Source organism: Budorcas taxicolor, chromosome 4 (genome assembly GCF_023091745.1).
Source record: "Budorcas taxicolor isolate Tak-1 chromosome 4, Takin1.1, whole genome shotgun sequence".
Classification (NCBI taxonomy): Eukaryota; Metazoa; Chordata; class Mammalia; order Artiodactyla; family Bovidae; genus Budorcas; species Budorcas taxicolor.
In genome coordinates this window covers 78,125,058-78,148,825 of record NC_068913.1, presented here as the reverse complement: position 1 = coordinate 78,148,825, position 23,768 = coordinate 78,125,058, and the positions used below count along the sequence as shown (strand labels likewise).

General features: G+C 52.5%; 1 protein-coding gene across 1 annotated transcript in view; it reads left to right on the top strand.

Annotated features, from left to right (window-relative positions):
- Positions 1-23,768, top strand: part of ADCY1 (adenylate cyclase 1) — a 98,732-nt gene that overhangs the window by 24,655 nt on the left and 50,309 nt on the right. Inside the window, exons 3-5 of the mRNA XM_052638959.1 lie at positions 2,967-3,085; positions 9,520-9,631; positions 20,219-20,346. Of these exons, the coding sequence (XP_052494919.1) occupies positions 2,967-3,085; positions 9,520-9,631; positions 20,219-20,346 (359 nt within the window). The remainder of the gene's footprint in view (positions 1-2,966; positions 3,086-9,519; positions 9,632-20,218; positions 20,347-23,768) is intronic.

Below are 23,768 nucleotides of genomic sequence, written 5' to 3'. Positions count from 1 at the left end.
CCATGCAATCCTCACAACCCAGTCTCCATCTAGTTAAATGGTCTGCCATTGCTAGCGTGTAGCTTTCATCCTCCTGAACTAAGATGGTCGGTACAGATCCAGCCATCATGACTGTATCCCCAGCAACAGGAGGAGGGAAGAAGAACAAACTGTCTTTAGGGAATATTCCAGAAATTTCCACTTGATCCCTCAGCTCCTGTCTCCTTGGCCACCTCTAGTTGAAGAGGAGGCTGGACAATACAGCTTTCATTCCAGGTTTTCAAGCCCCCTGATGAGAATGAGGGCTAGATTGTGGTGCTAGTGGTGGAGAAGGGATCCTGGGACAGTGCCAACCCAGCCGTCTGTCTCGGCACCCCACGCTGCGCTGGGTGTGCGCCCTGGGCTGCAGAAGCACCTGGCCTAACCCTCCATACCGGCCCCCCGCTTTCCTCCTGAAGTCCCGGGCTAGTCAGCGTGGCTCTGCTTTTCAGTCCTTCCCTCCTGGTGGCTGCCTCGGTTTCCTTGTTCTAACTCCAAGTCGTGCAGGACAGCTGAGGTGATGCAGAGACCGAGAGAGGGGAGGGCTCTCCTCAGCAGGACCCCCGAGGGGGAGGCGGCAGCTCACTCAGGGAGAGCGGTCAGTGCTGGGGCTGTGAGACGGTGAAGGGAGGTGTGAGGCAGGCACCGGGGGGGCAGTTTCCCTTGCTTGATTTGACTTGGGTGACACCCGAGTGCTTTTCCAAGAGCAGGTGACAGATTTAAAAGACGCAGGAGACAAAGAGCAAAGCCGTGAAGGGCTGTCATCGGAGGTGCTGGGAGGTGTGATACAAGATAGGGACTCCTGTGGGTCAGCGGGGGCCTGAGGTGTTCATCCCTTTCTCAGAACACCCTGCTGAGGAGTTTGGTGTGGTTATCACCTTGATAGACAGGGTGGGATTGAGACAGAGCTTAACTAATGGCCCCGGAAGAGGCAGAGTCGGGATGGGAGGCCAGGCAGCTGTCCTGCAGGCCCTGGGACTCTCCTCCCTGAGACCTCCCTGCATGGGGCTCTGGGGTGCACCCTGAGCCCCTAGACTGGCAGGTGGCCTGAGGGGCCTGCGCTTGTCGACGCCCCTGATGCTGGGGTGGCAGGGAGGGCTCTGCGTGTTCCCAGGGACCTTCCAGGGTGGCCTGCCTTGTTGTCCAGCTGCTTCTGTTTTCCCACCTTGCACCTCAGGGTAGTGGCAATCTCTGGAAGCTTCCAGGTGGTCCTTTGATGGTGGCCTGAGTGAGCCCCCTGGCAAGTACTCTCTGGGACAGTGGGCTCGCCTGCAGAGGCTCCTGTCCATGGGTGGTGCTCGGGCTCTTCCCCAGAGGCCCCACTGCTAAGGAAGGGCTGATCAGGTCCTGTCTACACTCAGGTCACACACCAGCTCCCACGCCCCGGGCACTGGGACTTTCTGTCCCCGAGGCTGCCCTCATTTCTATCTTGGAGGGGCCTCTCCCCATGTGGCTGGTCACAAAATGTCATGGACTGCTGGGCTCTTGTGATGTTCCTCCTAAGTGTGGGGGTCTGTCCAGCCTGGAGCCATGTGGGGGCCACAGTGGGTCCCCCCACCCCACATAGACCAGGCCTGGTTCGCCTGGGTGCACATACTCAGTTCCACCTGGTGCCAGGCAGGGCTGGGCCTGGCCTCCATCCTCAGAAGTGTATGTGGGGATGCGTCACCTGGGGAGACTCTTCCTGTGCATCAGATATATTCTCCCATTTAAAAATAACTGTAATCTGGAGCCAAGGGGGTGAAACCCTGACACCCCTACCCCAGGCCCCGGAGGCCATTTCCTGGAGGTGGGAGTGCTTTCAGGGTTGGTGACTGTTGTCACTGCTGCTGCTGTGATTGCCCTCCAGAGGATGTCACGTGGGGGAGCGGCTGCTCCCAGTCAGGGATGTGGTCTCATACTGCAGGGTAGACCTGGGGTCTATGAGGGTCTCAGGACTTGGGGACTGCACCCGGCTACGTGGTCTAAGTGGGAGATGCTGGAAATCCACGTGGCCCCTTCTGAGCCTCCTCCGTTGGCCAGACTGAGGGCCCAGGGGCTGTGGGCCCAGCTGGGTTGAGGGGTGCCACTGAAGAGAGAGTGAGGGAGGGACTACTGCCCCCTCCCTGCCCCACGTTCACCCTTGTAAGTAGGACGATTGCAGGCAGGATCTAAATTCTGCACTTTTATTTTCTTTCCAAAGCAGAGTGTGTGTGGTTGGGGAGGGGCTCTGAAAGGGACTAAGGGAGGAGTGGGGGGTCTCACCCCAGGTTTCTAGAACATGGTTTCTCAGACACGGTGTGACCGGTGGGGTTGAGGGCAGGGAAGGATCCGTCATGAGGAGGAGGGGCGGGGACTGGAGGAGGAAACCAAGGTCCAGAAAGGGTGACAGAGCCCCTGGGGGCAGCATGGCTCCTGTGGATAAGCCTAGGCATTCGGTCCATACTCTTGGGGGTGGAGAACCTTTGACTCCTGCAGGTCTGGGAGTAATCAGAAGACAAGACCAGGAGAAGATGCCACATTGTATCCAAAGTCACTTATCTCTGTGGAACATGGGCTCCTGTCTGTCGATGGGCATGGGCAGCCCACCTTGAGGTCCCTCTTGAGGCTGTGTTGGGCGGTGGTGTGGGGAGTGAGGCTGGCCTGGCCTGGTTGGAGGCAGCGGTGTCTCCTGCCTGTGACCCCCACTCACTGGAGCTGGGGCACATGGTGAGCTTGCCCCAGCAAGCTCGCCCAGTGCTCTGGGGACGAGTTACCTGTGTGGTGACAGTCCAGGCCTGGGCACAACCCACCAAGGCTCTGGGGCTGGGCAGGGTCCGTGGGTCTGAACCACGTGCTGGCTGTGTGTGAGGAGGCTCTGGGGCCCCTCGTGGAGGGCAGCTCCTTGGCACCCAGGTCACTGGATTGGGCATGTCCAGGAATCACAGGGAGGAGCTGCTGTGTCACCCGAGCTTGTCTCTTCTGTCCAGGAGCGGCTGCTCATGAGCCTCCTGCCTCGGAATGTTGCCATGGAGATGAAGGAGGACTTCCTGAAGCCCCCTGAGAGGATTTTCCACAAGATTTATATCCAGCGGCATGACAATGTGAGGTAGAGCTGGCACTGGTTTGGCCCTGTGATGGGCCTGGGGAGCTGAGGTGGGAGGTGATGGAGGTGTGGGAGGGGTGATCGGGGAGGTGGGAAGTGATGCAGGAGGTGGGAGATGGTAGAGCAGGAGGAGGTAATGGCAGAGGTGGGTGATGATGGTGGAGGTGGAAGTGATGGTGGAGGTGGGAGATGGTGGAGCAGGAGGAGGTAATGGCAGAGGTGGGTGATGATGGTGGAGGTGGAAGTGATGGTGGAGGTGGGAGATGGTGGAGCAGGAGGAGGTAGTGGCAGAGGTGGGTGGCAATGGTGGAGGTGGAAGTGATGGTGCAGGGAGTGGTAGAAGTGGGAGGTGATGGTGAAGGTGGAGGTGATGGAGGAGGAAGTGGTGATGGCAGAGGTGAGCAGAGGACCCTAATTTGAGGGAAGGAGGGAGCAGGTGTGGGTCAGGAGCCCAGGTGAGCACTTGCCCAGCAGGGAAGCAGTTCCCACAAGGGGTGTGGGTGGGCTTCTTGGGTGATGCATTTCACAGTTGCTGTTTCTCATTTCTTCACCTTCTGTTTCCTGTATTGGCTGGAGAGCATGGGCACTCTGTCCCTTAGCCAGACTTGGGCAGTGGCCGTTGGACTGGGAATTTGCCTGTAGCAGGTTAATAACTGAGCATTGTTCTAGTTCGTGCTGGGCTCTGGGGTAGGTGTTCCTTTTACTCTGTTCATCTCATGGCAGCCCCGGGAGGTAGAGATGGTTATTCCCATTGTATAGGTGAGGAAACCGAGCCCTTGGAATGAACCAACTTTCCCTGGACACTCTAAAGTTTGCTAATTTGTTTTCAAAGATTCTGTTAAAATGTAATTTATTATATTAAATCATGCATTGCCTTTAAAGGTACTTAGAATAGCAGTGTTTCCTGTCCGGGAGTAATACTTGACAAAAGTGTCAGGTAGGAAATGATGATTTGAAGGACCCGTGCACTCTGTCTCCTTTTGGTCTTTGCTGGTTTTCTTGGGTGTTGGTGTCAGGCCTCGCTGCCCACTGAGCCCCTGTGGACACAAAAGGATAAGAAAATCCTCTTTCTGTCTGTGTCGAGTGCTGCAGGTTGGGTCCCCATGAGCTGGTGCTTGTTTGTCTGAAATGAGCCAAGGCCCACTGCTGCCAGCCCATCCTTGTCAGGGTCCAGGCGCCCCTGTGTGTGATCTGGTATGGCTAACAGCTGTCTGGTGAGTGCACTCACTCCCACTGTTGTCTCTCTTGATAAGGACCAGTTTTGTCTTCCTACAGAAGACGGTGAAGCCGAATGGGATTAAGGCCTGATATGTGAGGCCAACGTTCAAGCCCAGTCAGGAAAGGCCACTTGGTTCTGTTTAATATCATCACACCCTTGATATCTATGAGCACTGTCACCTCTACTTTATAGATGAGGAACTTGAGCTTCAGCAAAGTGAGTTGGTGCAGGACTCCCTGGCCAGTGAGTGATAGGGCTGAAGCTAGTCTAGGATTGGCTGATGCTGATGTCTGCCTAGACCTTTCCACTTTGCACATTACCTTTTGTTACTGGGACTGCAACGAGATCCAACCAATCCATTCTAAAGCGGATCAGTCCTGGGTGTTCTTTGGAAGGAATGATGCTAAAGCTGAAACTCCAGTACTTTGGCCACCTCATGAGAAGAGCTGACTCATTGGAAAAGACTCTGATGCTGGGAGGGATTGGAGGCAGGAGGAGAAGGGGACGACAGGATGAGATGGCTGGATGGCATCACCGACTCAATGGACGTGAGTTTGGGTGAACTCCGGGAGTTGGTGTTGGACAGGGAGGCCTGGTGTGCTGCAATTCATAAAAGAGCTGGACACGACTGAGTGACTGAGCTGAATTGAACTGAAGGACTCGATTTAGTGACCAAATGCCCTGCTGAGAAGACCAGACTACCACAGGGCACACCTTGCCAGGGCAGAGCATCTGCAAACAGCAAGGAAAGCATCAGATATCAGGGGTCTTCTGGGGCTGCAGGTAGAGGTGGGCATGTGCACGGAGCACCCAAGTGCCTTTCTCTTCCTCTCCTCTCCTGTAATGGTAATACAGATGTGACAAGTTACTATTCCCTGTTGCTGCTGAAAAATCTCTGTCCGTGTCCTATGATGGGCTTCCCTGATAGTTCACCTGGTAAAGAATCTGCCTGCAACGCAGGAGACCCTGGTTCAATTCCTGGGTTGGGAAGATCCACTGGAGAAGGGATAAGCTACCCACTCCAGTATTCTTGGGCTTCCCTTGTGGCTCAGCTGGTAAAGAATCCGCCTGCAATGTGGGAGACCTGGGTTCGATCCCTGGGTTGGGAATATCCCCTGGAGGAGGGCATGGCAACCCATTCCAGTATTCCTGCCTGGAGAATCCCCATGGACAGAGGTGCCTGGTGGGCTACAGTCCATGGGGCCACAAAGGGTTGGACACGACTGAGCGTCTAAGCCCGTGTCCTATGGTGGGCCAGTGTGCTTGGTGCAGGCAGGACAGCCCTGAGATAGGAGAGGAAGCTGAGGCTCCCTGTCACAGATAGTGCCAGCTACACCATAGCCCTTCTGGCTGCCCTCCATCAGGATTCAGAGACATCTTTTTATAGCCGAAATACGGACATCTCATTGGGCTCTCTACAGTCCTTTTACGTCCAAGCGCAGTATGGCCTGGCTGAGTGTTGAAAGCATGTCCCAACATTCACATACACACCATTGTCAAAGACTGAGAGACTTATTTTCTCCAAACATCTAAGAAAATTTCTGTCTAGTCATTAGCTGAGCACTATACCAAGTTAATGAAGCAAAGACTTTTGTAGCAACACATAACAAAGAATACAGACTTTATAGAATTAGTTCAGAAAAGTCACTAAAGAAGCAATAGGATAAACAAACAGTAACAGCAACAAACCCTGAGGGGGATATGTTTTTCAGAGTTGCCAGGTTATATTACCCAGTTTTCAATAAAAATATATAAAACATGCAAAAATCAAGAATGCATGGCTTAAATAAGAATGGATTTAAAAAGCAGTCAATAGAAACTGTCCCAGAGGAAGGCCAGACATTGAACTTGATAGTACCTTTAAAATCAGCTATTTTAGATAAGTTCAAAGCACAAACCATGTCTAAGAAACTAAAAGAAAATATGAGAGTCATTTCTCATCAAATAAAGAATACCAATGAAAATATAAAAATTATATAAATGAACAACTGAATAGAAATTTCAAACGTGAAAAATAAAATGAAAAATTCATCTGGGGCTTAACAGCAGATTTGAGCAGACTGAAGAAAGAGTCAGTGAATTTCAAGATAAGTCGCTTGAACTTATCTAGTCTGAAGAACAGAATGAAGAAAAGGATGAAGAAAAATGAACAGAGAACTGAGGGACACCATCAAATGCAACAACACACTCATGATGAGAGTCTGAGCAAAGAGCAAAAGGGGAAGAAAAACTGAAAACAGCAATGGCCCCAAATGTCCTAAATTTGATGAAGAACACTTAACTACATCAGAGAAGCTCAAATAAGATAAAGAGAACCACAGCTGCACGCATTATAATCCAGCTGTCAGACGCCAAAGACGTAGAGAGAATCTTGAAAGCAGGAAGAGAGAAGCACTTTAGTAAAGTTTCTGGCAGATTTCTCATCAGAAACCATGGAGGCCACAAGGCGGTGGCATGGCTTATTCAAAAGCTGAACTATGAAGATAAGAATTCTATACCCAGCAAAAGTCACAACAGCACCCGCTGCTGTTCTCTCTGCCTGGGGACCCTTCTCCGGTGTCTTCATGGCTCCCCTTCTCCTCCCTTCAGGACTCGAGTGTCACCTGACTTACTCAGAGCTCCACACCCATCTTCCCTCCTTCCTGTTCCTCCATAGTTACACTTGTCACCTTTGACATACTGTGAGCATCCACCTCCTCTGACTAGAATGGAAACTTCTGGAGGGCAGTGATGTGTGAATCTTTTTGTTCACTGCTAAGTCCCAAGCATCCAGAACACTGCCTGACATGTAGATCCTTCAATAAGTATTTATTGCATTATAACACTCACAAATTTTTGTAACTAAGCAGTTGGTGAGCTCTTATTAGGTGCAAGGTGTTATTCTAAGTGCTTTGTTGATCCGTTTAACCCTCACGACCTATCATCTGGACTCCGGTCTTATTCCCATTTTAAAGATGGAAAGACTGACATGTGAAAGTGTTGGGTAGGTTGCCTGAGGTCCCAGCACATTGCCACAAGTAGCAGAGCTGGACAGTCCTTCTAGAATCCAAAGTCTCACCACTTCTCCCCCCAGCCTTCCCTGGGCTGACGCTCAGGAGCCTCTCATCGTGGACACTTGTGTTCCACTGCTGACTGCTTGTGTCCATGTGCCAGCCAGTCTGCCTCTCTCAGCTTTTGATGAGTTACTATATGGTTTCTCACCCATCTTAGTTTCCACATACTATCTGCACTTCTGAATCAATGCCCTCTTCCTTTTTTCCTTCCTCCTTTCCTCCTTCCTTCCTTTCTTGGTTGTCTGGAAAACCCCTGGATAGGCTTCAGACCCTGCTCCAGCCTGGCTGCGTCCTTGAAGTGGGTGTTGTGCCTTCCTGCTGAATTCCAGCCTTACCATATCATTGCTTCCCTGTGCTCTGTCCTTCCCTGCTCTGAGCCTTCTGAGGACCGGGGCCTGGGGTGTAAGAGATCCGCTACCTGGGTACTTTAGGGGTGAGGTTTCCCGTGGGTGGTGGAGGTGGACAGGCAGGGAAACACTGGGGGCTTTCCAAGCGTGGAGGTGGGCAGTGCTCAGTCAGTGTTCATGGAACTAAGTGAATGAGCAGAGGCTGAGAAACCAGAGGCTAGAGAAGGGCGTGTGAATGCATGGGTAGTTATAGAGAAGGAATAAAACACGGTGGATCCTCAGAGATGTAAAGAAGCCTGAAGTTTATACTAAACAGAGGGGAGAAAACTGTTGTTTGTCTCCGCCCACTCTTGCAGTCCCTTTGCTTAGCTCCTCAGTATCAGTGACACACCTATAGCCTAGACACAGTTTTTACCCATTCGTTCATTCCTAACATAGACATGTATCTCCTGTTGCTGTGTTTGGTACAGTGGGATGTACAAGTCAGGCCTGCGTCCTTAAGCTCCTCACAGGCTCAGTGGGGGATGCTCTTCTGCAGTTAGAGGATTATAACGGCATAGCAGAGTTGGCCTGGGGTGAACACAGCTGCTCTCTGCACTTGGGCAGGGCGTGGTTGATGTGGTGGGGTGAGGACCTCATCAGAGAGAACCTCTCTGAGATGTGGGTTCCCACTTTCTGCCTGTAATGTGGGTTCCCACTTTCTGCCTGTAATGTGGGTCCCCACTTTCTGACATGAGGTATCATTGAAAATTCAACCCTGAGTTAAGATCTGGCATTAGGAATTAAGATATGAACGCAACTGTGTCAAAAGAACAAATTCCTGTACACATCACTTTCTTCATTTAAATTGGAGATGCACGTTTATGTCTCGTTAACCTCTCCAGTACCATGTGAGTGACCTCCCAGGTCTCATAGCCGAGGGTGCTTTTGGCTGCAGGTGACAAAAGTTGGCCATACAGTGTCTTCAAGAGTGAGGGTGTTCCCCTGGGGTGAGTGGTTTGGAGGTGACACCTGGTACTGGTCCAGGAACTCTGTGATTAGGCCTTGTGGTTCCCGTGGAGCAGCTTATTCTGAGCGAGGCCCCTGGTCACCTCTCCATCATCCCTCACACCTGTGGGGGATCAAGGTGCTGGGAAGACTCAGCAGGAACCCCACTCTCTTCCAAATGTACGGCTAGGGGAAGCTCTCTGTTGCTTTACAAGTTCTCTGTCCTGCCTTGGTCCTCTATGTTGATTCGTTACTTAAGACTTTTAAAGTCTTTGCAGCATCCAGGTTGCTGGCTGTGTACTGTGGGTGGACATGGTGTTGTAGTAAATGGGTGCCCAGCATCTAAGAGAGATGTTGCTTTCACCCTTGTAGCTGACCGAGGGGTGGCCCTGCCCACAGCACGGCACCCCTGGGGGGCTTTGACAGGGCCTGGGCTCAGTCACTGGCATCAGTTGTGGGCGTGAGGGCTGCTCATTCCTTGAGAACATGTCACTGTTGCTCACCTGCCACCAGCCATGACCCCATCACCAGGCCACCCTGGAAAGTGGAGAGGCCTAGTGGACATTGAGCTGCTCCCTGGGTCTGGGGGACACTGAGTATATAGACAGCATGTGGGGGTCACCGCTGACCCCACAGTGTCCTGGGAGGAGTCAGCAGGAACTCTGAGTGGCTCCAGCATTTCCTCCCTCTGTGACTGAGGAGTCCCCCGGCTTCTCCTAACCTCAGTCTTGTCCCGGATCCAGCAGGGATAGGCAGGGGGCTGGCTGTGGTTTCAGGTGACGTCTGTCTGAGCCCATGGAAGAGGGCAGCTGGTACCTCTCTGTCTTGCAGCATCCTCTTTGCAGACATCGTGGGCTTCACGGGCTTGGCGTCACAGTGCACGGCCCAAGAGCTGGTGAAACTCCTCAACGAGCTCTTCGGGAAGTTTGACGAGCTGGCCACGGTAAGTGCAGCCACCCCCTTCATCTGATGAAGTTGCTCCTGGGGCCAAGACATCCTGGTGGATCCTCTGGTGGAGATGTGGTCTTGGCTGTTGTTTCAGTATCACTGGTTCCTCCCCTGGGACCAGAGTGCTTGCTGCCTTTGCAGACGGCAAGAGGCTGCATGAACCCACTCAGCACCTCCAGTGAAGGGCCCTGGGCAGGCGGAGGCGCTGGCTGGGTTATGGGGCCCTGCGTGTGAGCGGACTGCCTGCAGGCCACCCTGCACCTTCTGTCCCTTGGCAGACGTCGCCTGGGCTGACCTTGGTGGAGGGAGGGTTCTTTGGAGCAGGCTTGCACTGCCCTTTTCTGGGACGACTACCTGGACTTGAAACTTGACTGCTGGGGGTCAGTTGGTGACATCTCAGGACACCTGCCCCCTTTTCTGTGCTGTGGGCTGAGCACTGGGGTTTTGAGATCTTCCTGGGGCAGGTCACACCTAAGGTCTGTGGGCTTCAGTAGCCATGGCACGTGGCTTAGTCGCTGTGGCTCCTGGGCTCTAGAGCGCAGGCTCAGTAGCGGCGGTGCATGGGCTTGGCTGCTCTGTGGCATACGGACTCGTCCTGGACCAGAGATTGAACCATCTCCCCTGCATTGGCAGGTGGATTCCTATCCACTGTGCCATCAGGGAAGTCCAAGATGATGATCTTTATAAAAAATTTGTTTTTTTTTTTTTTCTATTTCATTTTGGACAGTTTATGCTGCTGTGCCTTCAGGTTTGCTAATCTTTGCATCTACAGCGTCTAACCTGCCATGTACCATCCAGTGCGGCTTCCGTCTTCTCTAGAAATTGTTTCTTGAAGCAGTTTGTATCTTTTGTCCTTGTTGAGGTGACTGACCGTGAGGAAGCTCAAAATTAAAGTGGCCTCGTTTGCTTCCTATTTATTGCTTTCTTTCTCTGTTCGTTCGTGCGTTGACATTGTGTCTCAGTATATTCTCGCTCTGAGCTGCTTGTGTCCTGTTCTGAGGAGCACCTGGACGTGTTTTCCTTGTGTATGTGCTTGCTTTGTGTCCGAGTGCCCTGTGTGGAAGGTGTGGTGACCCCGGGGGTGCAAACGCATCCTGCTTTATGAAGGTCCCTGGTGGGTGCTTAGACGGACTCATGGTGTATTTGTCTGCATCTCTGTGGGAGCTGCCGGTTTGCTTACCCTGATCCACGGCTGACGACCGCGGATGTGCCCTATGTTTTTGACCTTTCCTCCATTTATTGGATCTATTTTAGATTTGTGTTTGTTCTGATGTCTGTGTGTATCTCGGAAACTGGCCACACCCTTTGAATTTACCGAGAAACACCTGTCCTGGGTTTAGCCTTGCTCCTCCACCACCTGTTGGGGGTGGGCCCATCTCTGGATGTCAGTTTTTCCCATGGGAAAGTGGTCTGCCCAGACAAAGCAGATGCCCCTCTGGCAGCTTCCAGGAGGCGTGGGGTAGTGGGGAAGGTTCCTGGTTTGCCAGCCACGGAGATGAGCCTGGGTCCATGTTGGCCTCTTGTCGGCTGGGCCAGGTGGACTGGTCCTCAGGGGTGACAGGCAGGTGAGAGCATGGTCTTCAGCTCTGGTCATAACACCAGGAATCCTTCAGGGACTGTTTCCAGCAAGAGCTTGTTCTCGACCCCGGTGTGGCCATTGCCAGGCACAAGAAGGGGATGCATTGGATTCAGGCCAGTGCCCAGGGCCAGGCAGCTGACCCGCACACATCATGGGTGGTTAGAGAGCTCGGACGAGTGCAGAGGCTTCCCCTCTTTAGGTCCAAGCATTGCTGGGGTATGCGGGGTCTGCCGGGGGCTCTCCCTGGGGACATCAGCCCTTGGGCTTGGCCAGTCCGTATTGTCTCTGAACTCAGACGCTTTGAGAGCCTTTCCAGACCATGAGGATCTGACACGGAGGAGCACTTGGACAGGAGTGTAAGGGGCCCAGTGCCTGATGGATGACTGTGATGACTTGTGTTAGTGAGGGCATTATTTCCCAGTTACTTGTGTTACTCTGGATGATTCTGAAAGGGACCCATGGAAGCCTGTCGGAGGGTGGAGCTCCTCACCCAGTTCTAAGCTGCTTGGCTGTATGTTCGTGTCCATCCTTCCTATCTCTGTCTTTCTTCCTCCTCCTCAGGAAACTGTCCTTGGGTCATTTCAGAGGGTCATACCTTCGTGTTCTGACAGCTGGTCCCATGGCCGCATGGAGCTGGCCACGTCCAGGCCTGACACGTGCTCAGAGTCCAGTGGTGACTCTGCTCGACAGTGTGCCTTCAGCAAAGCTGCCTGTGCACCTGCTGTTGGTGGGGGTGAGGGGTGGACTGGAGCCCTAGAACGGAATCAGAGAACCTTGGCCAGGGAAATTACAACCCAGGCAGGGAGACCTTGAGCCAGTTTTGTGAAACCCGGATTTTGCTGAACGGGATATGGTCAGAATGTAAAGAGATATCGTGAGCACAGCCTAGAGGGGGCGGCCATGGGACCATCACCTGAGCTCAGCTTGGAAACCTGACCCAAGGGTACGATTTTAAGTGATCAAAGTAGAATGTAAAGTTGCATGTAGAGTAGAATCCCAGTTTTCACAGTGTGTGCACATACTATACACACATTTACAAGAGTGCCAGAGAGAAAAAGAAAGTCTGGAATGAAATATCCCAGAGTAACCATGGTTGTTGCTAAGCTGTGAGATATAATATTTAATTTTCTGAACTTTCTGCATCCTGGATAATGAACCTGGATTTCTTTAATTATCCCTTGATTATCAGGGAATAAATATTGTTTGTTGAAAAACCAGTAGATGTTTGGAACTCTGATGAGTCTGTCGTTTGTATCAGGCCGCCTGTAGAAACTCACCTACCCTGTTTGCCAGAGGAAACTTTGTGTTCAGCAGCTGCAGTGGCTCAGGTCCCTCTGTGGGGAGGTGTGCTCCAGGCAGAGGGAGGAGCGAGATGTGGGCAGCAAGGCTGACCTGAGGCTTCGGTGCGGAGGAGCGGTGAAGGGAGAGGCAGGGAGTCCTGGACGGGGCCTGGAGTGCGGTGCAGAAGAGGGTGTGGTGCCTCTGTGTGTCACCGAGAAAGCACGTGTCCTTAGCTGGGTTCAGAAAGCAGCTGCCAGGTCTCTACTGTGTGCCTGAATTGTCCTGGGTAATGGGGCTGCAGCAGGAACAAGTCAGATGCAAACCCTGTCCTTGAAGCTTTTAGGAAATTCACACATGCACAAAGTTAGAGATAGTAACATCACAACCGCCCCCAAGCACTCACAATCCTCTTCGCCAGAAACTAACGTCCGGCTAGTCTTGTGGGTCTGCAGCCTCCCCCCAGATCCTACCCATCAGCATGCTGCATCCTTGCAGCCTTGGAGAATGGCTCTTCTGTTCAGCACGTTGTGGCCAGTGCCAGTTTGACACCTCTATGACAGCTGCCCACAGTTACAGATAATTGAGTCCTGATCTGGGCTTGGTCACCCTGCTTGTCTCAAATGCGTCTCTTCTTCAGAGCTCATTTGTTTCAGTCAGGATTCACATGAGATGGATGTATGTCTGAGTTGTGCCTGTGGATTTTAATTTATGGAGGTGTCGACTAAAAAAATATTCACAACCTAGAAGCTGAGAGTTACTTTTAATTCGGTGGGAATTTTGGGGACTTCAAGCCTAGGAGACAGTATCTCAAGTGACCCTGAGAGAACTGCTCCAAGGAGGCAAGGAGAGAGCCAGGTTATATAGAAGTTTTGCAACAAAGGGCAGATAGTCTGATCATTAAAAAATTATTTTCAATTAAAGAAAAACAGATAACCCAAGTTAAGGAATTTAGTGCTTTTCTGTGTATGGGAAGACGCAGGTCTGGGCTCAGTGAAATCATTCCTTTGATATGCCCTCAGCTATCTGGGGCTGTATCCTGTGTTTTTCGTTTCCTGAGTTTCCTCTGGGCTCAGTGGTAGTGAGTAGCTTCAGTCTGATGGGCTGCTAGATGGCAGGTATTCTTTTCCTTCCTGAGTTCCCTCAGGGCTCACGGGCTCACTCTGAGGGCTGCAATCTCTGATGGCTGTGACATCCTTGTTTACTGATATGGCAGAAAATACTCCATTTTTCAGAGGTGACAGTGATGGCAGGGGGGCTAAGGCCAGAGAAGGATGCTCTATCAATCACAGTCCCCCAGAGGAGGGACCACTGGGTACCCAGGAGGCAGAGAGGCTGGGAGAGGGGGACGGGGCTTTATAGGTGTTTCCATGGCGATGAGCAGATATAGGGCTGGACAGTGTGGATGGTGAGGGCTCTGGGATGTCGGTGTCTCCTGCCCCCTGGTCCCCACCCTGGTGATTAGGGCGGGGACAGTGGCTGTGGAGTATGAGAGTCCGCAGAAAAGGTGTGGGCTCTGATCCGCCAGTGGGACAGGAACAAGCTGTCTACTGTCTCCAGGAATTAGCCAGCCCTGGTAAGCATCCTTTCCTACCAGCAAGGCCCCTGAGATATCAGACCTTCATAGCATACAAAAACCAAAAGACCAGATGGATACACACATCGTATTCAGTGGGTGTGCCAAGTGTGTCTTGGTTTTGGTTTTTCCTTGCTGATGCTCCTGCCCTTGCTGGCCGCTCAGCCCCAGGGGTGGGTGTGCTCTGTGCTTCTCCCGACCTGTCCAGGCACCTGAACGGCCTGACCTTCTGTGCCGGCCCTAGGTCCTGAGCTCTCACCTGTGTTCACGACACTGCCCTGATCACTGTGCCTCTCCCCTGTGCTGGCTCCCCTGTGCTGGCCCCTGCTCACCAGGATGTGTGGATCTGAGGTTCCTGTGTTGTTATGGGCTTCCCAGGACGATGTGCCTGAGGGTCACAGCAGGTGCCTCGAAAGCTTGGCTGATCTGTATTCACTTGGGTTTACACACTCAGGGTCAGTTTTCTGATCCTGTTGTTTCTTCTGCATTTATTAGCTCCTGATTCTTTAAAAATGAAGCACATTTACTCATGAGCTGTTTGGTTATCCTCAGTGAATGCTTGATTCTTTTCATTTCTTTATCAAGTTTCAGGACTGGATCCTCCAAGGGGGTGAGCCTGAGGTTACCTCCTGCTTCCTGGTGACTTGGCCCACACCCTCCCAGCATGTTCCTGCCTCACACACAGATGTGGCATTTTTCAGAAGCTCTAGTTTCTCTCAGCAGGAAATGGGTTTTCCAGCCTGTAATCCGGGTTATCTCTGGGCCTGTGACTTTCCAAAGGACAGAGGTGGAAGATGTTTTTTAGAAAAACGGAAACAAATTCTGAGTTCATATGGATATTTCCAGTTCACTCAGTCCTTTGATTTTTACATTTGTGTCTCTTTTCCTTTGATGTTGGAAACTCTAATGACAGTATTATAATTTTTTGTTTCATTCTTTTATGTACAGTTGATTCAAAATAGCATCAACAATGTTATGACCCACAATAAGACCACTGAATACAGTCTAAGATTTCTTTAGTGGTTTCTGAGGTTATCTTGTCCTTGGATTATATCCCACTAGTGTGTGTGGGCATGCATACTCAGTCACTTCAATTGTGTTTAACTCTTTCCGACCTGATGGACTGTAGCCTGCCAGGATCCTCTGTCCATGGGAATCTCCAGACAAGAATACTGGAGTGGGTTGCAATGCCCTACTCCTGACCCAGGGATTGAACTTGTGTCTCCTGCATTGCGGGCGGATACTTCACCACTGAACTACCAGAGAAGCTGTATATCCTGGTGGCTCAGAGGATACAGAATCCACCTGCCATGTGGGAAACCTGAGTTCCATCCCTGGGTTGGGAAGATCCCTTAGAGGAGGGCATGGCAACCCACTCCAGTATTCTTGCCTGGAGAATCTCATGGGCAGAGGAGCCTCGTGGGTACAGTCCGTTGGGTCGCGAAGAGCTGGGCATGACTGAATGACTAAGCACAGCCCACAGCACTGGTATATAGTCAAAGATGTATTTTCTCACCTGGAATAGTTCTCTGCTGTGTGGTCACATTACCAGTGAGGCTACAGTTAGGTTTAATTTATCTTGGTTTTGATTTTTAGGCATCACTGTTTTAAATTAATTTTTCTTTTTAAGTACATAAAATATTGGCATGGCTCCATCCCACAATGGAGACTCCGAGACAAGATACTTGGATACTTACTGCCAAGTATCTGCAGGGCCAACATACTGCCCTGCCCCACCATCTCTCCCACCCCATGCATTTAGGCATCTGTGCTGTGTTTGGGGTTGCCCCTCCATTGTTTTTTTGGAGACCAGGAGCACATATGTACATGTGACTGTTTATTATTGAAGAGTATGCCTCAGTGGGGCTTCCCATGTGGCTCAAGTGATAAAGGATATGCCTGCCACTGTAGGAGATACAGGCAGGAGACAGCAGTTTCAGTCCCTGGGTCAGGTTGTCATTTCCCAGTACTCTTGCCTCGGAAATCCCACGGACAGAGGTGTCTGGGAGGCTACAGTCCACGGGAACACAAAGAGCTGGGCACAACTTATCGACTGACTGACTGAGCCAGCCTCTCTGGGACCCGTTGTTTCCCGCTGATGGCCAGATACCGTGCAAAGTTAGTATGACTCGGCCAGCTGGGTTTTGGATGCAGTCACCTGGGGATCAGGTGCAGTCACTGGGTCGTTTCCAGCTCTCCGTCTGCACCTCCATTTCCCCAGGGCGGGTGCCACCAGGTCCTGGGAGCTTCCTTGCCTTCCCAGAATCCAGGTGCAGCATGGGGTCCACCTGATGGCCTCTGGCCTCTCTGAACTCCCGTTTCAGAGTCAGCCTCAGCCCCAGAGAGGTTTGGACATCTTTGGGTTCTGAAGTTGCAGTGGGTCTTCCTGATCCCACTGAATTTTCTGCTTCTTTCCAGGCCTAGGGCCAGTGGGGCAGGCTCACAGATCCTTTGAGCTTGAGGATCTCTGCCATCCTCTCTGGCAGAGCCAGTCAGGTCCAGAGTTGACCTGCAAGCCTGCACAACACATCTGGAAACCAAAGCGTGAGACCCTCCTCCCTGGATCCTCCTGCAGCTCCTCTGCTGCTCTGAGGGGGCTCTGTCTGTCATGTCCCCATCATTCCTGTCCCTTCTGAGCCAGCTCCTCCAGCCCTCCCCCTCCATTTTCTTTCTTGCTTTGGCTGGGAAACAGCTGTTCAGCTGTCACGCTTCTGCTGGGGAACTCCAGGAGCCGGTTTCAGTAGTTACAGGGAAGGTGTTGTAATCTAAAACACCCAAAGCAACGGAAAAAACCTTTTTTGGTCTCTTAAGCTTGTTCACCAAAGCCGGTAGAGTTGAGATTAAAAAAAAAAAAAAAAAAACCAACAAGGCGATGTGTTAGCATTTCACTTCCCTAGTCTGTCCTGGGCTGTGTTGGCTGCCCTGCGGTGGAGCCGGCCTGGAAGGTACCACCTCAGGATGGTCGCCAAGAACGCGTGTGTCACTGACTGGCTGTAGCTATCCGCCCAGCCCTGACTGTGTCGACGGTCCAGCTGAGGATGGGTCTTCCCTAGGAAGCTCTCCCCAGAGCGCGGCGGCCCTGTGAGCCTGTGGCCTGGGTGTTGCCTGCTAGATGCTCTCGTCCTCCCTTGGAGAGCCCCCACGCTGGGCAGGGAGGGGCACTCCTGAGGCTCGCTGGGGCACCGCTTGCCTTCATCTTCGTTTACACCTCGTTATTCCAACGCCTCCTGTCCTGAGGGTCCGGCCATCAGAGAGCCTCCCCAGCCCCACGGAGACTCCCCTTTCCGTGGCGGCCACTCTGAGCATCTGTGTCACAGGGGACAGTCAGGCTCACGTGGTGGCTGTTTGGGGCAGCCCCACCCACAGCCTCTGATTTTCCTTCGAATCTGATGGTACAGCTGCCACTTCTGACCAGCCTGTTGAATTTATGGTCCATTCACTTACACACACACACACACCTGCCCACACCTTCCAGTCTAGGGCCAGTCCTGTCGGGGACACACAGAGATAAACCGGAGGCTGGGATCATGGGGCCTGGAGGTGGCCAGGAACACGAGCTGGGGGATGCAGGGACGTCCACAGTCACCCACACTCATGCCCCACGGGGATGCTGATGGAGAGGGACACCTGTCAGAATCGGGGCTTGGTGACCTTGAGGAATCTTCAGCAGGAGCAGTGCCTCAGTGGAGTAGGTTCTGTCACTTCTGTGGGCTCCTCAGAGGGAGGGGTCTAGCTCCCCAGATGGACAGCTGGGAGGAAAGCTGGACGAGTTGGGGGTTCATGAGCTTTCCTCCGAGGGTCTCTGGGTCCAGGGAATGGTGGAAACTGGCAGTGGACCTGCATCTTATCCTGGGCCCTTGGGTCCAGGGAAGGTAGCCTGAGTGTGAAGGTGGGGAGGGGTGGGGGAGGGAGCTGTCCCTCAGTGAGCTGCACCACGTGTCCTGGCAGTGAAGGGACAGGTGGGGGCGGACATGCTAGAGATTCCGGAAGAGAGCCCAGTGCTGCCTGCTGGCTTGGGGAAGGCTGCCTGCCAGAAGCCTGGCCCTTGGCTCCATGATGTGGACATCTGCACCTGGCTGGCCCTGGGCTCCCCGACTCTGTCAGCCGCAGCATAGTCTGCCCGTGGGACACTGGGAAATCCCTTCTGCAGACGAGGAGGCAGGTGTCTGACGGATGAATGACTGCCCCTGGTCACTTGAAGGCTGAGTGGCCAGATCTGGACCTCCCTGAGGCCAGCTCCCTGATCACAGCAGGTGCCTTCAGGGCTCGGGCTGAGGCAGACCCAGTCACTGGGCTTTCCCAGAGCCCTCCCAACAGGGGGAGCATCCGCTATCCTTCTCCTCTTTGACCCAGTGTCCCCATGGGAGGAGCGGGGCACTGAGTCATCTGTACAGAGACGCCCCCTCTTCTGATGCCTGGATCACCACTCCGGAGAGCATCGGGATGCTGGCCCTGGCCTGTACCCCACCCCTCTGCCTGGTGGAGAGTGTCCTGCCGCGGTGCATGGGTGGGGAAGGCTGAGAATTCTCACCCCAGGGCACTGAGAACTCATAGCATTCAAGAAAACCCGCAGGAGGCAGCTCGTTCGTAAGAAAATGAAGAGCAGAACTGAATATAACTCACAGAATGTGTTCTCAGAGTGGGGTCAGCGTAGCTCTGGGCTTCCAGACCGCCTGGGCGCTGTGAGATGCGCCTTATCCAAGGACAGGCGGTGTGAGGCCCCTCTCCTTCACAGACGTCCTCCAGGAGAGACCATGGAGTGAATGGTGGGACATAGAATCAGCTGGAACAGATAGAATAGAATAGAATCAGAACCTGGAGCACAGAAAACAGCTGTCTTCTGTGAAGACAGACACCGAGACTGGCGAAAGGGAGAACGAAGCCCTGCTTCTCACAGTGATTGTTTTGGAAAGTGTAATTTTTCATAAAATGTGTTACATACTCTTGTTAATATGTAATGGATTGGCTACTGTTACTTTATTTATTTTTAATGGTTTTTGTTTCCTTTATTAAAGTTCTTCAAGGTTAGTGGAAAAAGACATAAATAAAACCCATAAATAATCCAAAACTCTAACTTGAATCAACAGTTTTACCCTCCCCACGGACGATGCTGTCTTCAGAATCCTTTGTATCATCTGAAGCAGCACAAATCTGAGTTTCACTTCCTTTTTTCTTCCAGCTCTTTCCACTTTGGGATCCTGGTGAACATGTTCCATGGAGGGAGGAGGAAGGGAAGAGGGTCGTGTATTACTTTAGATGCATTAATACATTTTTAAAAAAGCTTCTCAGTTGTAGCTTCTTATGTGGTAATATCCATAGCGCTAACCTACTTACACGAAAACTTGTTGAGGTCCTCAGTTATTTACGGGATATGAAGGGGTGTTGAAAACAAAATGTCCCAGAAATGCTGTTTTAAGGCTCTCCTTGTATAAAGCTGACAGTCACCATCGTCATCATAGCCGGCCCCGATGGGTTAGTGCAGGACGGATGGTAGCAAGCGTCTCCTGTGTCTCTCTGTCCTCAACTTGAGGGTGAGGTGGAGCCAGCATTCTTCCTGTTGTGTAAATGTCAGAGGAGACCTTGTGTGGCATAGGATGCCTTTCTGAGGCGTTCCCTGTGAGTGGTGAGGTCGGGGTGCAGACCCCGGCTGGTGATCCTTTGGGGAGAGCTGCTTACATGGTCTGTGGACCTCGACTCTGGGTTAAGCTATGGGGCGCTCAGAGGTGTGTGGCCTGGCCCTTCCTGGGGTGGGGAGGGGTCTGGCATGTTCCAGAAGAGCCATCACATGATGATTTGAGTTGGTGGTCAGACTGTCCCAGCCCCTCTTGGAAGAGAGGACCCTTCCCTGGGGAGAGGAGCTGGCTCCTGGGCGTGGGGTGGCCTCCCGACCTTGAAGGATCTGTGGGTTTGGCCCTGGTGAACTGAAGGGCAGGAATGGTGGAGGGGTGTGGGGCAATGTGGGGTGCCCCAAAGCAACCCTAATCCCAGCCATGGGGAATGCCTGCGCTCTGGAGGTACCCTGACTGTGGGGGGGTTGCCTGGACCTTGGTCTAGGTTGTGCCTCCAGCTCAGCCTCTGGTGGCAGAGGAGCAGGTGCTCTGGTGGCCCCAGGTATATTGCTAACTTGTCCTTTGCCCTCTCGTCTGAAGGAGAACCACTGCCGCCGCATCAAGATCCTGGGAGATTGCTACTACTGCGTGTCTGGCCTCACTCAGCCCAAGACTGACCACGCCCACTGCTGTGTGGAGATGGGCCTGGACATGATCGACACCATCACGTGAGTGCCCTGTGGGTACCCTGCCCCACCATGCAGCCTGCCTTGTCCTGGCCAGGTGTCCAAGGTGGGTCACCTGTGTCGTGGCTGCAGAGAACCAGTGCCTCTTGGCGAGGTGCTGGGTGAAGGCGCCCTGCCTGCACTGCGGAGCCCTGCCTCTGGGAGTCCCTACTGTGCATTTTGTTGGGGCTGTGTTTTTTTTTTTTTTTGTTCGTGGTGATCCCAGGTATTGTCAGCTGTGTGTTGTTGCTGTTGTTTTCGCTCAGTCATGTCCAACTCGTTATGACCCCATGGACTGCAGCATGCCAGGCTTCCCTGTCCTTCACTATTTCCCTGAGTTTACTCAAGCTCATGTCCATTGAGTCAGTGCTGTCCAACCATCTCATCCTCTGTCGTCCCCTTCTTCTCCTGCTCTCAATCTTTCCCAGCATCAGGATCTTTTCCAATGAGTTGGCTCTTCCCATCAGGTGGCCAAAGTATTGGAGCTTCAGCTTCAGCATCAGTCCATCCAGTGAATATTCAGGGTTGATTTCCTTTAGGATTGACTGGTTTGATCTCCTTGCAGTCCAAGGGACTCTCAAGAGTCTTCTCCAAAACCATAGTTCAAAATCCTCAATTCTTTGGCATTCAGCCTTCTTTATGGTTCAACTCTCACATCTCTATATGACTACTGGAAAAACTATAGCTTTGACAATATGGCCCTTTGTTGGCAAAATGATGTCTCTGCTTTTTGGTAAAATGTCTTGGTTTGTCATAGTTTTTCTTCCAAGGAACTGTGCGTTAGTCCAGTCAAAAGAAAGAACCTTTCTAGCTTAGCTAGATGAGATGCTCAGGGAGTTGATAGTGGGAAAGTGTTAGTTCCTCAGTCGTGTCTGACTCTTTGTGACCCTATGGACTGTAGCCCACCAGGCTTCTCTGTCCATGGAATTCTCTAGGCAAGAATGCTAGAGTGGGTACCCATGCCCTTCTCCAGGGCATCTTCCCCACCCAGGGATTGAACCCAAGTCTCCTGCATTGCAGGCGAATTCTTTACTGTCTGAGCAACCAGGGAAGCCCTGGTTGTGGGAAAGGTTTGGCTCAAATCTGGCTGAATCCCAGTTGAAAAGGAATCACGTGTGCTCGCCCATGAGGCCAGATATCCAGGCGTCAGGTGTCCCCTGTGGAGAGAGGCTTAGATGGAGCAGGTCTTTCTGGAACACTGGGAGGCTTGCCTGGTGGTTTCCTAGCCAGTCTGTCTCATCACAGTCCTCATCAGGGCCTGGGATGAGGCAGTAGGGGGCCTTCTGTCAGGTTAAGGATGGTGTGGAGCTGGGAGGGTGAGATGGTGGATGGGGCATAGATCCACATTTCAGCTTCTCAGCAGTGTGGAGAGATGGCTTCGGCTCAGTGTGTGGGGTTACCAGGGCCTGGTGTGGTCTCACACTCGGAAGAAGAGGCTTAATAGCACAAGAGTGGAATGAGACAGGGGTGAACAGCAGGCTTACTGCACCATCCCTGTGCGGCAGCTTTCAGGGTCCACACACTGGGTGTAGAAACAGGGTGCTCAGCACGCTCAGACTGCATGCTTGGTCTGGTGGCCCACTTCTCAGGAGACAGGACCTGCGTGTCAGCATTGCCTCGGCGAATTGAACCCCCAAGGGCTGCTCTGCCCAGCGAGCCCATGGCAGCTGATCTGGGCTGTGGTCTAGAGTGGATAAGTACCCCCCACCCCCAAGTGATTTCAGTATGTAGCCGCTGCGCTGGAAAAAGAAGCTGAACTGGGGGAGAGGCTGGTTGTTGACCATTGTGTTTTTTGGGGAGGTACCCCTGGGTGGTGGGCATGGTGCCGTGAGTGACCAGGAAGCATCAGAGCCTGCAGTGCTGAGATGTCCCTGGCTGAGGCCACAGAGCGGTCTGCTGCAGGCCTGGGGACCTCTGAGTGGACAGAGGAAGTCCAAGAGCAGGGGGGATGGTTTGCACGGTTATGAGATTCCTAAAGCATCTCCTACAGACGCTGTGCATGGTGATACGGATGCTCAGGATCAGGAATGTTCCTGTACTGTTGGACCACTGCTGTCAGCTCCCTTTTCAGGCTGATGCTCTGCTGGCGGTGGACCCACCAGAATCATCTCGAAACAGGGCGGTCCATTCTGACCCTGTGAGCACAGGACCAACTTGTGTGGGTCAAGCATTTGATATCACAGGATAGAGAGGAGTGTAGTAAGAAATTCATAAAAACCGAGGAAGAAATCTCTGCCAGGGCAGGTGAGCAGCCTGACCAGCTCTGACTTGGGTGAGAACGGAGGGCTCGCGGGTCTCCTTGGACAGCAAGTGGGGAACGATATTGTTTTCCACTTGGTAGAAAGTTCATTTCTATGGGGAAAACAGATGAAAAGATTTTTCATGTTCCGTGTAAAAGACAAAGCAAAAAGTACCGACTTGAATGTGGAGTCCCAGGGCTTCCAGGGACAGAGGAGCCTAATGGGCTGCAGTCCAGGGGTTCACAAAGAATTGGACATGACTGAGCACATGAGCACAGAGGACTCTTACCCTCCCAGGAGAGTGGCAGTGCCTAAGGCTGTTGCCCCGAGGGCCCCTGGGCTCCTGCTCTGGGGCATCTGGACCCTGTCTGCCCTCAATACCCAAATCAGATCCTTCTCTTAGACTTGTGGGCCTAATTAAGGTATGCAATACACTCTTAAAAGAAACACCACAGATTAAGTTTGTTGGTGTGATTTTTAATAATAATTTAAAGTTATTTATATTTATATATATATTGCTGGTTTTGGCCAGATGGCACCTGCCCATGGGAGGAATGGAGATAGAGTGGGTAGTGCCTTACGTGCCCAGTGAGTGTGATGACTGGCTTGGGCTTGACCCTGCAGAGCTGTGACCCTGGCCATCAGTTTCCCCATCTGTAAAATGGGAGTGTCAGCTTCATGACATCCAGGGCTCTGAGTGAGGCTGGACTGGCAGAAATGCAGGGCAGTGGAACCCACTCTTGGCCTCTACATCTGGGCTCTGCGGCCTGATGGTCAGGGGCTAGACCATGAAGGTTCCAGGGAGATTTCTCCAGGACTCCTTTTCTCTCTCTCTCTCTCTCTCTCTTTCTCTCTCTCGGACTCCTGGTGGTGTCATCATGCTGCTTGGACCTATGTCCTTGACCCTAAGTCCTGTGACCCCTCCCCAGGGTACCCAGGCCTGAGCCTGCCCCCCCCCCCCGCCCCGCCCCCCACCAGAGGGTGTGCTGCCCATGTGAGATCTGTGCCACCACTCTTTCCTGCACCCCAGCACCAGCTTTCCTTCATCAGGCCTTGAATATTATTAGGTCAATCCTGAGGAACTGCTCCTCTGCAGCCAGGTCTGGTACATGAACACTTCCTAGGGTTCAAGCCATCAGTCCCCAGATTCAGGTGTTCTGAGTGGGTTGGGGCTTCCTGCCCAAC